We start from the raw sequence: 16250 nt of genomic DNA on the forward strand, positions 1-16250 counted from the left end.
CTTATCCCACAAATTCATTATGTTCTAAGATGACAAATGTGATTTAAATTATCCAGAGCCAAGAACATGTAGATATCACACATGAAGAAGCTAATTCTAAGGATATGCTATACAAGGGGCAAAGGTTTGCCTTTTCTTATTTGAGTGCTATCAATCTGCAAAGTAACAAAGCCTGTGCAGACAATAGCTTGCGAGAACTCTAAGTAGCCTTATGTTTCAATCTATAGCTATTATTTGAAAACCTGTGTTTGTGCTAAGGGTAGAGAAGGGAGTATGGAATGTAAGAAGGAAGCTTTGCTCTTGAAGGCTATGTAAGGTCATGGTAAGGCACGGATAGAACAGGCACCAGACTGAGGGATGTGCTTCCATCCCCATAATGCTTAAAGTTAAGAAAAAGGAAAACTTGGTTTAATAAATTATATATTTATCACCAGTTTACCTTTAAAATTTTTTGGTTATATAGTTTTTAAAAATAAAATTATTCACCAGGGAATAGGTCTCATAAATAGAATTTGAATAGTATTTGCTCCTGCTTGTCATATCATTGTATCTGTTATAAATACAGAAGGGGATTCCATCTTGGAGAACTAAGTTTTAAAAAGCAGTTCCCAAGTACAGGAAGGGGTAAGAAAAATCTTGAGGAGCAAGACAGAAAGGCTGATGCAGTCTGAAAGCAAGCAAAGCTTGGTACTATCTCTTTTGTTCTTAGCTATCTTTATTTTGAATATTGAAAAATACCAAAAATGAAGACGATTTTTTAAAGTTTTACTGAGATAAATTTAAATATATACTATAAAATTCACCCATTTAAAGCAATTCTTAGTAAGTTTAGTAGGTGCACTTAGTAAGTGCAACCATCACCACAATCTAACTTTATAACAGTTCCAACACCCCAAAAAGAAACCCCATGCGTTTGGTAGTTCCTCTCCATTCCCACCACCCGCATTAGGCAATCACTAATTTACATTCTTTATTTATAGATTTGACTTTTCTGGACATTTCATATAAATGGAAAGACACAATTTGTGGTCTTTGTGATGACCTTCTTTCAGTTAGCATGTTGTCAAGGTTCATCCTTGCTGTAGAATGTATTAATATTGTGTTCCTTTTCATTGCCAAATATTACATTGTATGGATATATGACATTTGTTTACCTATTCACCAGCTACTGGACATTTGGCTTGTTTTTACTTTTCGGCTATTCTGAATAATGATGCCATAAGCAGTCACACAGAAGTCTTTGTGTGGATGTATGTTACCTGGGAGTGGAATTGTTGGGTCACATGGTAATTTTAAGTGATGATTTTTATATTTATCAAAAAGGTGAAGGATTTAAAAAGATTAAAATGTGGGTCTAGAAGAAAGTACTGAAGAGGAAAGAGATTTTTATATTATAGCTCCAAAAAAATTGAGAGAAGATATGAAGATCACAGTCTAATCCCTGAAAATTTCTCTATTATCAAAGCTATGTAATATTCAACTAATAGGACAACTTTTTCTCATTTTACTTTAGTTATGCTTTATGCTGCAATGTCTCTGAGCCCTATTTTACAGTTTCACTGATGATGTCTAATGTGTCTAAGGTAGACAGCAGTGATCCCCACCCACGTTAGTCAGACATGTTGTTAAAGAATTTTGAGAGAGAGAAATGTTCTCTTTTTGCATGAGCAATTCTTTAGGCCAAAAGGTTATCTATGAGTTACAAAGAGCAAAGAAATGAAGAGAAGTTAGAAGGTAGGGGAAGATAATCAGAAGGGGAGTTGCTACGCCAAAAATAATTGTAAAATGATATTGTCAAATTGACCACCAAAGTGGCTCTAGCAATTTGCATTCCTACCAGCAGTGTATCAAAGGACCTGTTTCCCCACAGCCTTGTTAACACTTGATATTATTAAACTTTTCAGTTTTACCAATTTATTGATTTAAAATCAGCTTAAATTCATCTTAAAATTTTACTTTTGCTGTTTTTAATTTCCATTTTTCCAAGGTTAGTTGTGAGAAGATTTTATATATGTATTGGCTATTTGAGGTTTACTCTTCTGAGAGTTGCCTATTTGGGCGGCCATGGCTCACGGGCCCAGCCGCTCCGCGGCATGTGGGATCTTCCCGGACCGGGGCATGAACACGTGTCCCCTGCATCGGCAGGTGGACTCTCAACCACTGCGCCACCAGGGAAGCCCTTATTCATCATCTTTTGATGACTTCTTCCTATACCTTCTTTTGAGGCTATTCCAAGCATCCTCCTACCAGATGCTATCCTTACTGTCACCATTTTTAGTAGATGATCTCCCTTCTTACTTTACTGAGAAGACTGGGATCTTTCAAAAAACCCATTCCACAAGTATTTTATAGGCACCTACTATATGCTGAAGATACAATCTGCATAACATGTATAAGGTATATCAACTGTAACACATATTGTGGTCTATGCACTCATGAAGCTTAAAGTTGGGTGTTGGTGTGCGGGACTTCAGAGTACTGAAACAGGGAGCAATGGGAGACACGCTTTTTACATAGGGTGACCAGGAAAACACCCTCTCAGGAGATGATATTTAAGCTCTCATCTAAATAGGTTAATAGAAGGAAGAACAGGGTTAAGAGTGCTAAAGGCAGCTGTACATATGATGCAGCATGCACCAGAAACTGAAAGAAGACCAACGCCAATGGTTGGGACATAGGATGCAAGGAAGAAAGTGCAAAGTCAAGAGAGTAGAGCATAAAGGGCCCTAAAGGCCATGGTAGGAAGTTTGAATTTTAAGTAAAATGGGTGTAGGGATGACTACGTGTTTAAGACACAGAGTGGTATGAGATGAGATAAGTAGAAGCCAGATCATGCAGAACACTCTAAGCCAGCCAAGGAGTTCAGATTTTATTCTTTGTGCACTGAGGGCCTTGAAGAGTTTAAGGCAAGAAAGTAGATTGATATTTTTGAATGATTTTTCCAGCTGCTGTGGAAAATGGATTGTAGGGGTGGTAAGAACAGAAATAAATAAAGTGGACTACTTAGGAAACCTCTGCAGAAGTCCAGGCTTGGACTGTGGTGGGAGGAGTGCATATATTTTGGAGGTAGAATAGAAACAAAAGAATGTGCTTATAGATTGTTTGGAGGGGAGAAGGAAGGAAGGAGAGAAATCAAAAACATTTTTTGACTTGAGCAACTAATATTAATTCCTGAGATGGCGAAGTCTGGGATGGGGCGAATGTGGAGCGGGTGGTGGAAAAAGGCCACAAGATTTGTTTTAGCTTTGTGATCTGTGAGATGTCTATCTGTGAGACAGTCTAGTGGAAGTTGTGTGGACAAGATCTGTGGGTTTAATGCCTTGAGGAAAGGTCAGGCCTGTAGAGATAAATTTGGGAATTATTAGCATATGGATGATATTTAAAGTCAAGGGCCTACATAGGGAGAGTGTGTAGAAAGAAGAAAGACGGTATGGGTCCAGGTACAAGCAGAGAAAGAGAAGCCAGCACAAATAATTGAGACATTGACAAGTGATTTGAATTGATCCCCCTACCTTTTCTAGGACTACACTCCATTAATTATGGAATTTCTGTAATCTCTTCCTTAACTAGCCACTTCCCCAAGATTATAAAAACGTTTAGGTCATTCCTATTCTTAAAATTATACTCCCTCAACCAAATTTCTTTCCAAAGTACCATTTCTGCCTTTTCTCCTTTGTTTCCATGACACTGCCCCAGGCTGTTTCTTTCTCAACTTTTCACATTGTCACTCTTCTGCTTTCAGATTCCCACATGTAGGCATTTTCTAAGGTTCTGTTTACATTTCTCTATAAACTTTTCCCCAGAAATTAGCATCTTTTCTCACAGGTGCAACATCAATGCAGATGACTCCCAAATTTAAATCTTTAAATTCAATTTCTTTTAGGAAATTTAGATCCAAATTTCTACTTATATCCTCCCCGACTCCTGCCCTTCCTCCTCCCCCTCCTCCCCCAGGCAGATAGCTTTGCTGGAAACCTGTTTAATAATCATGAACTGTTAGAGATGGAAGAAACTCTTAGTAAAATCCAGTTTAACTCTCATTTACAAGGCAAGAAGATTGAGGCACACAGCAATATTTTTAAAGCCACACGGCTAATTATTAGAAAGACTAAAACCTGGAGTTCTTGATTCTTATTCCAATGGTCTTTAAATCAACTTAATCTTCTTCATCACAAAATCAGTTCTTTTTTCTTAGTTTTTTATTATTCCAGTCACACAGGTCCATAATCTTTGGCCTGAGAGTTAAACCCTTTCATAATCTAATCTAATTTAGTAACGTAATCTTTGGTTTCATTTTCCCTAACTCTTCTGGTCATACTAAAGCATACTTACTGCTGTGCCTCATTGTGTGATTTTCTTCCTTTACTCAGACTGTTTCCATGTCTTCTCCCATCAGAAACACACACACACACACACACACACACACACACACACACACCTCTCTATATCCCATAGCCTATCAAAATTCTACCCTATATTTTAGGACTTATCTTAAATATTACCTCTTAGAAAAACCTTTTTCTTAATTTCTTTGTATTTCTTTCATAGCTCTTCTATTCTTTATAGATGATAAATATTTGTATATTTGCCTTACTCTACTGTTAGGGGCTTCTTACATTTCCTACAGTACTTAGCAAGCCAGATTTTTAAAAATAATAGGTGTTTAATAAATTTTTTGTTGAATTGCTCATTATTATATGAAAATACAAAAATGGTCATATTTTTAGAAATCTGCAGATTTACAAAACTAATGTTAGTTTATAAGGGTCATCTTTGCATAGCTGACGAACAAACATCAAGCAAACTAAAAAACAAACCAGAGAACCTATGAGCAATCAGAATTGCTCGTGACTTTTTAAGTCTTTACCATCTTTCATGTGACAGTTACCTTCCAATGGTTTGGCTCAGCTGTGCTCTACTATTTGCTCATATTTGTCATTCATGCCTCACATATTATTGATTCCCATTCTATAGCATTAATGCAGGAAAGCAGCAATGTGAGCTCCCTTGACTGTGATTCTTCCCACAGATAATAGAAAATAAGTTGCAATTAGATTTTGGTTAATTGTATATAATTAACTCAAAATGAGCTGTTAATTATAAAAAATATGTTTTTCACTTCCTCATTATCTCATTTATTTTAGTTCCAAATTCTTAATGCCTCACTTGAGTGATTTAATATTTTAAATACACAGAGCATTTTTAATACTGAGATAATTTAAATTTCCAAATAAAGAAAATTCAGCTTAAAATTAAATTTTATCTAGGGAGTTCTACTGCCAAAATCAAAGAGCCTGCAAGGTAGAAAAAAGGTCATTTCCCATAACAATGCTTGATTACATTTTTTAAAGTCAGCAGACATTTTCATTTAAATAATTCTACAAAGCCTGCTCAAGGCTGTACACTATTCTCCCTGGATTCATCTCTACCTCTTTCTTGGGTTTGGCTATCATTTCCATAGCCAAATGAATCAAGAAGACAAATGAACTCATTGTCTCTACTTCTTTTAATCTCACATTAGATTAAATAATTTAAGGGCTGCTGAGTGACAATTCTTGGCTTCCCAATGACCGTCAGACTTCGGAAACAGTTGCCAGAGTTTCTTCAAACCCTTATACTACATATTAAAATTTTAAAAGATCTATGATCTTATCGAAGACATATTAGGGAAGACTTTTTTTGGAAGCAGTGCATAGTCTTACCTTATTTTTGTCATAATTATTTGAATGTAGGACATGCATGCCCAGATGCACTAAAGTTTAAAGCATGTCCATCTCTTAGATTGGAGCACTAGTTTCTAAAGCATTTAATACACCTACCTGACTAACAGTGATGAAAACTTTCATAAATTGCAAGTGTGAGTATGAATTGCTACAGCCTTTTGGAAAAGAAAGTTAGCATGGGTTATTATAATTGTAAATTATATAAAATAGCCTAACATAAAAATAGCCTTTGACCTAGCAATTTCATTTTTGGAAATTTATCCTAAAAAATTAAAAGTACCAGAACACAAGAATGTAACTACAGTCATGCTTATTACAGCATTCTATGCAGTGGTAAAGAACTTGAAACAATATCAATGTCTGACAATACAAGTGCTGAATAACTTACAGTGTATATTATTTCATGTTTCTATAGAAACCAGGAATGATTATCCATTTATAGGAAATAAGTTAGAATTTGTATTAACTTTGTATTGCCAGTATAACAAACTACCACAAATTTAGTGACTTAAACAACACAAATTTATTATCCTATAGTTCTGTAGGTCAGAAGTCTGACACAGATCTCACTGGGTGAACATTGAGGTGTCGGCGGGTCCTATGTTCCTTTCTGGAGGCTGTAGGGGAGGATCTGTTTTCCTTGCTCATTCAGGCTGTTGGCAGAATTCTGTTCCTTGCAGTCTGAGGACTGAGATTCCCACTTCCTTGCAGGCCAGCAGATGAGAACTGTTCCAAACTTCTAGAAGCTACTTATATCCCTTGGCTGGTCATACATCCTTCCTCCATCTTCAGAGCCAGCAAAGGCAGGTTGAGGCATTCTCTGCTTCATATCTCTCCTCCTCCTTTGTCTTATCTCTCTGACACAGCAAGGGAAGGTTCTTCATTTTTCAGAACTCATGTGATTAGACTGAGCCAATACAGATAACCCAGGGTAATCTCCCTCTCTCAAGGTATGTTCCCTTGATCATAACTGCAAAGTCCCTTAGCCACATAAGGTAACATATTCAGAAGTTCCAGGGATTAGAACACCGACGTCTCGGAGGAACAATTATTCTGCTTACTACAGTTCTACATCTAAGAACCTGACAAATGACCATTAAAGCACCATTAAGTGGAATAAAAAAAGATTAACAAGTAATGTGTTCAGTTTGATCTCAAATGTATATAGATGTTTATATACATGTAAGCATAAAAAAAGTATAGAAAGATAAACACACCCCAAAATGCACTACCAGACATGGACCTGCCCACCAGAAAGACAAGATCCAGCCTCATCCACCAGAACACAGGCACTAGTCCCCTCACCAGGAAGCCTACAGAACCCACTGAACCAACCTTAGCCACTGGGGACAGACACCAAAAACAACGGGAACTATGAACATGCAGCCTGCAAAAAGGAGACCCCAAACACAGTAAGATAAGCAAAACGAGAAGACAGAAAAACACACAGCAGATGAAGGAACAAGATAAAAACCCACCAGACCTAACAAATGAAGAGGAAATAGGCAGTCTACCTGAAAAAGAATTCAGAATAATGATAGTAAAGATGATCCAAAATCTTGGAAATAGAATAGAGAAAATGCAAGAAACATTTAACATGGACCTAGAAGAACTAAAGGTGAGACAAGCAATGATGAACAACACAATAAATGAAATTAGAAGGGATCGATAGCAGAATAACTGAGGCAGAAGAACGGATAAGTGACCTGGAAGATAAAATAGGGAAAATAACTACTGCAGAGCAGAATAAAGAAAAAAGAATGAAAAGAACTGAGGACAGTCTCAGAGACCTCTGGGACAACATTAAACGCACCAACATTCGAATTATAGGGGTTCCACATGAAGAAGAGAAAAAGAAAGGGACTGAGAAAATATTTGGAGAAATTATAGTTGAAAACTTCCCTAATATGGAAAAGAAAATAGTTAATCAAGTCCACGAAGCACAGAGAGTCCCATACAGGATAAATCCAAGGAGAAACATGCCAAGACACATATTAAGCAAGTGGTACAAAGAAAACATATTAAAAGCAGCAAGGGAAAAACAACAAATAACCCACAAGGGAATCCCTATAAGGTTAACAGCTGATCTTTCAGCAGAAACTCTGCAAGTCAGAAGGGACTGGCAGGACATATTTAAAGTGATGAAGGAGAAAAACCTACAACCAAGATTACTCTACCCAGCAAGGATCTATTTCAGATTTGATGGAGAAATTAAAACCTTTACAGACAAGCAAAAGATGAGAGATTTCAGCACCACCAAAACAGCTTTACAACAAATGCTAAAGGATCTTCTCTAGGCAAGAAACACAAGAGAAGGAAAAGACCTACAATAACAAACCGAAAACAATTAAGAAAATGGGAATAGGAACATACATATCGATAATTACCTTAAATGTAAATGGATTAAATGCTCCCACCAAAAGACACAGACTGGCTGAATGGATACAAAAACAAGACCCATATATATGCTGTCTACAAGAGACCCACTTCAGACCTAGGGACACTTACAGACTGAAAGGGAGGGGATGGAAAAAGATATTCCATGCAAATGGAAAACAAAAGAAAGCTGGAGTAGCAATTCTCATATCAGACAAAATAGACTTTAAAATAAAGACTATTAGAAGAGACAAAGAAGGACACTACATGATGATCAAGGGATCGATCCAAGAAGAAGATATAACAATTGTAAATAGTTATGCACCCAACATAGGAGCAGCTCAATACATAAGGCAAATACTAACAGCCATAAAAGGGGAAATCGACAGTAACACATTCATACTAGGGGACTTTAACACCCCATTTTCACCAATGGACAGATCATCCAAAATGAAAATAAATAAGGAAACACAAGCTTTAAATGATACGTTAAACAAGATGGACTTAATTGATATTTATAGGACACTCGGTCCAAAAACAACAGAATACACATTTTTCTCAAGTACTCATGGAACACTCTCCAGGATACATCATATCTTGGGTCACAAATCAAGCCTTGGTAAATTTAAGAAAACTGAAACTGTATCAAGTATCTTCTCAGACCATAATGCTATGAGACTAGATATCAATTACAGGAAAAGATCTGTAAAAAATACAAACACATGGAGGCTAAACAACACACTACTTAACAGTGAGATGAGCACTGAAGAAATCAAAGAGGAAAACAAAGGATACCTAGAAACAAATGACAATGGAGACACAATGACCCAAAACCTATGGGATGCAGCAAAAGCAGTTCTAAGAGGGAAGTTTATAGCAATACAATCCTACCTTAAGAAACAGGAAACATCTCGAATAAACAACCTAATCTTGCACCTAAAGCAATTAAGAGAAAGAAGAACAAAAAAACCACAAAGTTAGCAGAAGGAAAGAAATCATAAAGATCAGATCAGAAATAAATGAAAAAGCAATGAAGGAAACGATAGCAAAGATCAATAAAACTAAAAGCTGGTTCTTTGAGAAGATAAACAAAATTGATAAACCATTAGCCAGACTCATCAAGAACAAAAGGGAGAAGAGTCAAATCAATAGAATTAGAAATGAAAAAGGAGAAGTAACAACTGACCCTGCAGAAATACCAAAGATCATGAGAGATTACTACAAGCAACTCTATGCCAATAAAATGGACAACCTGGAAGAAATGGACAAATTCTTAGAAATGCACAACCTGCCAAGGCTGAATCAGGAAGAAATAGAAAATATGAACAGACGAATCACAAGCGCTGAAATTGAAACTGTGATTAAAAATTTTCCAAAAAACAAAAGCCCAGGACCAGATGGCTTCAAGGCGAATTCTATGAAACATTTATAGAAGAGCTAAGACCTGTCCTTCTCAGACTCTTCCAAAATATAGCAGAGGGAGGAACACTCCCAAACTCATTCTACGAGGCCACCATCACCCTGATACCAAAACCAGACCTTTGTGACCAAAAGGATGTCACAAAGAAAGAAAACTACAGGGCAAAATCACTGATGAACACAGATGCAAAAATACTCAACAAAATACTAGCAAACAGAGTCCAACAGCACATTAAGAGGATCATACACCATGATCAAGTGGGGTTTATTCCAGGAATACAAGGATTCTTCAATATACGCAAATCAATCAATGCGATAGACCATATTAACAAATTGAAGGAGACAAACCACATGGTCATCTCAATAGATGCAGAGAAAGCTTTTGACAAAATTCAACACCCATTTATGATAAAAACCCTCCAGAAAGTAGGCATAGAGGGAAATTTCCTCAACATAATAAAGGCCATATATGACAAACCCACAGCCAACATCCTCCTCAATGGTGAAAAACTGAAAGCATTTCCACTAAGATCAGGAATAAGACAAGGCTGCCCACTCTCACCACTCTTATTCAACATAGTTTTGGAATTTTTAGCCACAGCAATCAGAGAAGAAAAGGAAATAAAAAGAATTCAAATTAGAAAAGAAGAAGTAAAGCTGTCACTGTTTGCAGATGACATGATACTATACATAGAGAATCCTAAAGATGCTACCAGAAAACTACTAGAGCTAATCAATGAATCTGGTAAAGTAGCAGGATACAAAATTAATGCACAGAAATCTCTGGCATTCCTATACACTAATGATGAAAAATCTGTAAGTGAAATCAAGAAAACACTCCCATTTACCATTGCAACAAAATGAATAAAATATCTAGGAATAAACCTACCTAAGGAGACAAAAGACCTGTATGCAGAAAATTATAAGACACTGATGAAAGAAATTAAAGATGATACAAATAGATGGAGAGATATACCATGTTCTTAGATGGGAAGAATCAACAGTGTGAAAATGACTCTACTACCCAAAGCAATCTACAGATTCAATGCAATCCCTATCAAACTACCACTGGCACTTTTCACAGAACTAGAACAAAAAATTTCGCAATTTGTATGGAAACACAAAAGACCCCGAATAGCCAAAGCAATCTTGAGAACGAAAAAAGGAGCTGGAGGAATCAGACTCCCTGACTTCAGACTATACTACAAAGCTACAGTAATCAAGACAGTATGGTACTGGCACAAAAACAGAAAGATAGATCAATGGAACAGGATAGAAAGCCCAGAGATAAACCCACACACATATGGACACCTTATCTTTGATAAAGGTGGCAGGAATGTACAGTGGAGAAAGGACAGCGTCTTCAATAAGTGGTGATGGGAAAACTGGACAGGTACATGTAAAAGTATGAGATTAGAACCCCTAACACCACACACAAAAATAAGCTCAAAATGGATTAAAGACCTAAATGTAAGGCCAGAAGCTATCAAACTCTTAGAGGAAAACATAGGCAGAACACTCTATGACATAAATCATAGCAAGATCCTTTCTGACCCACCTCCTAGAGAAATGGAAATAAAAACAAAAATAAACAAATGGGACCTAGTGAAACTTCAAAGCTTTTGCACAGCCAAGGAAACCATAAACAAGAGCAAAAGACAACCCTCAGAATGGGAGAAAGTATTTGCAAATGAAGCAACTGACAAGGATTAATCTCCAAAATTTACAAGTAGCTCATGCAGCTCAATATCAAAAAAACAAACAACCCAATCCAAAAATGGGCAGAAGACCTAAATAGACATTTCTCCAAAGAAGATATACAGATTGCCAACAAACACATGAAAGAATACTCAACATCATTAATCATTAAAGAAATGCAAATGAAAAGTACAATGAGATATCATCTCACACCGGTCAGAATGGTCATCATCAAAAAATCCATAGATAATAAATGCTGGAGAGGGTGTGGAGAAAAGGGAACACTCTTGCGCTGCTGTGGAAATGTGAATTGGTAATGGAAATTGGTAATGGAAATGGAGAACTGTATGGAGGTTCCTTAAAAAACTACAAATAGAACTACCATATGACCCAGCAATCCCATCACTGGGCATATAACCTGAAAAAACCATAATTCAAAAAGAGTCATGTACGAAAATGTTCACTGCAGCTCTATTTACAATAGCCAGGAGATGGAAGCATCCTATGTGTCCATCATTGGATGAATGGATAAAGAAGATGTGGCACATATATACAATGGAATATTACTCAGCCATAAAAAGAACCGAAAAAGAGTTATTTGTAGTGAGGTGAATGGACTTAGTGTCTGTCATACAGAATGAAGTAAGTCAGAAAGATAAAGACAAATACCGTATGCTAACACATATACGTGGAATCTAAGAAAAAAAAATGTCATGAAGAACCTAAGGGAAAGACGGGAATAAAGACACAGATCTACTAGAGAATGGCCTTGAGGATATGGCGAGGGGGGAAGGGTAAGCTGTGACAAAGTGAGACAGTGGCATGGACATATATACATTACCAAACTTAAAACAGATAGCTAGTGGGAAGCAGCCGCATGGCACAGGGAGATCAGCTTGGTGCTTTGTGACCACCTAGAGGGGTGGGATAGGGAGGGTGGGAGGGAGGGAGATGCAAGAGGGAAGAGATATGGGAACATATGTATATGTATAACTGATTCAGTTTTTTATAAAGCAGAAACTAACACACCATTGTAAAGCAATTATACTCCAATAAAGATGTAAAAAAAAAAAAGGAATCTTAAAAGGATTTATAAGTACTTTAAGCTAGTAATTCTGCATACATTAAAAATGTATGTACAGAAATGTTCCTCAAAGCATAATTTATTGTATAATAGTAAAACCTTATATTATCCAATAACAGGGTTACTGATAAATATTGAGTAATATTCATCACATGATAGATACTTGTTAAATGAATTAATATCATGTTTTCATAAAAAAGGACATCAGAAACTGGGATACACACAAAAAAGCAAAAAATAAAATTCTGTATAAGCATAATCCCTATTATGATATAGAAATTATTATTATGAAAGAGAGAGGGGAAAAGGCCTCATAGGATTGTCTCTGAATGGTAGGATTATGAATGATTTTTATTTTCTTCTTTACACTTTTCTATATTTTTCAAAAATTTATAATGTGAATATATTTATTCATATATTCAGAAAACTGGATTCACCAATATGAAGCTATAAATATATACCAACCATATCCTTAATATCTGTGTGCTACATATTTTGCCTTCACCGACCACCCAAGTTTACCTTGGTCCAGAGCCACTCTCACTCATATCCAGCCTCAGCTCTCGGGGTTTAGTAATGTCTTTATTAGCAACCAGTTCTCTTGACTTAAATGCAGCTTGAGTTCTTAACCTGTAAAAATAAATTTAGACATAGAAATAGAACAAACAATACTAAAATTAGTATGGAACCACAAAAGACCCTGAATAGCTAAATCTTGAGAAAGAAGACCAAAGTTGGAAGCATTACATTCTCTGATTTCCAACTATATTACAAAGCTATAGTCAAAACAGTACTGGCATACAATTCAACACTAAAACACCAAATAAACAGGTTAAAAAAATGGGCAGAGGATCTGAATAGACATTTGTTCAAAGAAGACATACAGATGGCCAACAGGGACATGAAAAGATGCTTAACATCACTTATCATCAGGGAAATGAAAATCAAAACCATAATGAGATATCACCTCACACCTGTCAGAATGGCCATTATCAAGAAGACAGCAAATAACAAGTGTTGACAAGGATGTGAAGAAAAGGGAATCCTCGTGCACTGTTGGTAGGAATGTAAATTGGCGTAGCCGCTATGGAAAACAGTGCGGAGATTCCTCAATAAATTAAAAATAGAACTATTATATGATGTAGCAATTCCACTCCTGGGTATTTATCTGAAGAAAACAAAAACGCTAATGATTCAACAGAAAAGATACATGCATCCCTGTGTTCACTGCAGCATTATTTACAATAGCCAAGATATGGAAGCAACCTTAGTGTCCATCAACAGATGAATGGATAAAGAAGATGTGGTATATGTACATAATGGAGTATTACACAGCCACACAAAAGGATAAAATCTTGCCATGTGCAACAACATGGATGGACTTGGAGGGTATTTTCTAAGTGAAATAAGTCAGACAGAGAAAGATAAATACTGTATGATTTCACTTATATGTGGACTCTAAAAAACAAAACAAATGAACAAACATAATGAAACAGAAACAGAGTCATAAATATAGAGAACAAATAGGTGGTTGCCAGAGGGGAGAGGGGTCAGGGTAGGTGAGAAATAGGTGAGGGAGATTAAGAGGTACAATACAAATTTCCAGTTGCAAAATAAATGAGACATGGCTATGAAATGTACAGTATAGGGACTATAGTCAATAATTATGTAATATCTTTGTGTGGTGACATATGACAACTAGACTTATTGTGGTGATCATTTTGAAATGTATAGATATATCAAGTCACTATCTTTTTTTTTTTTTTTTTTGCAGTACACGGGCCTCTCACTGTTGTGGCCTCTTCCGTTGCGGAACACAGGCTCCGGACGCGCAGGCTCAGCGGCCATGGTTCACAGGCCCAGCCGCTCCACGGCATGTGGGATCTTCCCGGACCGGGGCACGAACCCGTGTCCCCTGCATCGGCAGGCGGACTCTCAACCACTGCACCACCAGGGAAGCCCAAGTCACTATCTTATATACCAGGAACTAACATAGTATTGTAGGTCAATTATACTTCAAAAACAAACATAGAAACAAACTCATCGGAAAAAAAGGTGAGATTTGTGCTACCAGAGATGATAGGTAGGGAGAAGGGGAATTAGATAAAAGTAGTTAAAAGGTACAAACTTCCAATTATAAGATAAACAAGTACCAGGGATGTAATATACAACATAATAAATATAATTAACACTGCTGTATGTTATATATGAAAGTTGTTAAGCGAGTAAACCCTAACGGTTCTTATCAAAAGGAAAAAACATTTTTTTCTGTTTAATTTTGTATCTATATAAGATGATAGATATTCACTAAACTTATCTTTGTAGTCATTTCATGATGTATGTAAGTGAAATTATCATGCTGTACACCCTAAACTTATACAGTGCTGTATGCCAATTATAGCTTAATAAAACTAGAAGAGGGGCTTCCCTGCTAGCGCAGTGGTTAAGAATCCACCTGCCAATGCAAGGGACATGGGTTCAATCCCTGGGCCAGGAAGATCCCACATGCCACGGAGCAAGTAAGCCTGTGTACCACAACTACTGAGCCTGCGCTCTAGAGCCTGCGAACCACATCTACTGAGCCCATGTGCCACAACTACTGAAGCCCGCAGGCCTAGAGCCTGTGCTCCGCAACAAGAGAAGCCACCGCAGTGAGAAGCCTGCGTACCACAACAAAGAGTAGCCCCAGCTCACCGCAACTAGAGAAAGCCCGTGCACAGCAACAAAGACCCAATGCAGCCAAAGATAAATAAATAAATAAATAAATAAATATATTAAAAAAAGAAACTGGAAGTAAAAAGAGTAAATCAGAAATAAATAGAAGTGAGAAAAATACTAAATCAAAATACAAAATCAAATGAGTGAGTATACACACCCACACATACACACTGACATATAAACAGTCACAAAGACCAATAAAACAGAATAGAAAACCTGGAAATAAACCCTTGCATATGTGCTCAACTAATCTTTAATCAGGGCACCAAGAAAACACAATTGGGAAAGGATAGTCTCTTCAATAAATGGTTTTGGGAACAATGGACAGCCCCGTGCAAAAGAATGAAATTAGACCAGTATCTTACATGTTACACGTCACATAAGAATTAACTCAAAATGGGTTAAACACTAGAATGTAAGACCTAAAACCATGAAACTCCTAGAAGAAAACATAGGTGGTAAGCTCACTGATATAGTCTTGGTGATGATCTTTTGGAGCTGACACAAAATATAAAGGCAACAAAAACCAAAAATAAATAAGTGGGACTACATCAAACTATAAAGCCTCTGCACAGCAAAGGAAACCACCAACAAAATGAAAAGGAGACCTACCAAATGGCAGAAAATATTTGCAAATCATATATCTGATAAAGGGGTAATATCCAAAATATATAAAGAACTTACATAATTCAATAGCAAAAAACCAAACAATCCAATTAAAAAATGAGCAGAGGATGTGAATAGACATTTTCTCAAAGAAGGCATACAGATGGCTAACAGGTACATGAAAAGATGCTCAATATCACTAATCATCAGGGAAATGCAAATCAAAACTACAATGAGGTGTCACCTCATACCTGTTAGAATGGCTATTATCAAAAAGACAAGAAACAACAATTGTTGGTCAGGATATGGAGAAATGGGAATCCCTATATATTCTTGGTGAGAATGTAAAGTGGTACAGTCATTATGGAAAACAGTATGGAAAATCCTCAAAATTTAAAAATAGAACTACCATATGATCTAGCAATTGGGTATTTATCTTAAGGAAATGAAATTTGTATCTTAAAGAGATGTCTGCATTTCCATGTTCATTGCTGCATTAATCACAATAGCCAAGATATGGAAACAACCTAAGTGTCTATTGACGGATGAATGGATAAAGAAAATGTGAGATACACACAAACACACACACACACACACACACACACACACACACACACACACACACA

At 36.6% G+C, this 16250-nt stretch overlaps 1 protein-coding gene across 3 annotated transcripts in view; it reads right to left on the minus strand.

Annotated features, from left to right (window-relative positions):
- KIAA1328 (KIAA1328 ortholog) overlaps positions 1-16250 on the minus strand; it is a 368530-nt gene that overhangs the window by 123140 nt on the left and 229140 nt on the right. For all 3 annotated transcript variants that reach the window (XM_029224084.1, XM_029224098.1, XM_029224091.1), the window contains one exon: positions 12823-12930. In XM_029224084.1, the coding sequence (XP_029079917.1) occupies positions 12823-12930 (108 nt within the window). The remainder of the gene's footprint in view (positions 1-12822; positions 12931-16250) is intronic.

Source organism: Monodon monoceros, unplaced genomic scaffold, assembly GCF_005190385.1.
Source record: "Monodon monoceros isolate NGI ecotype Baffin Bay Population unplaced genomic scaffold, NGI_Narwhal_1 Super_Scaffold_1, whole genome shotgun sequence".
NCBI classification, from domain to species: domain Eukaryota; kingdom Metazoa; phylum Chordata; class Mammalia; order Artiodactyla; family Monodontidae; genus Monodon; species Monodon monoceros.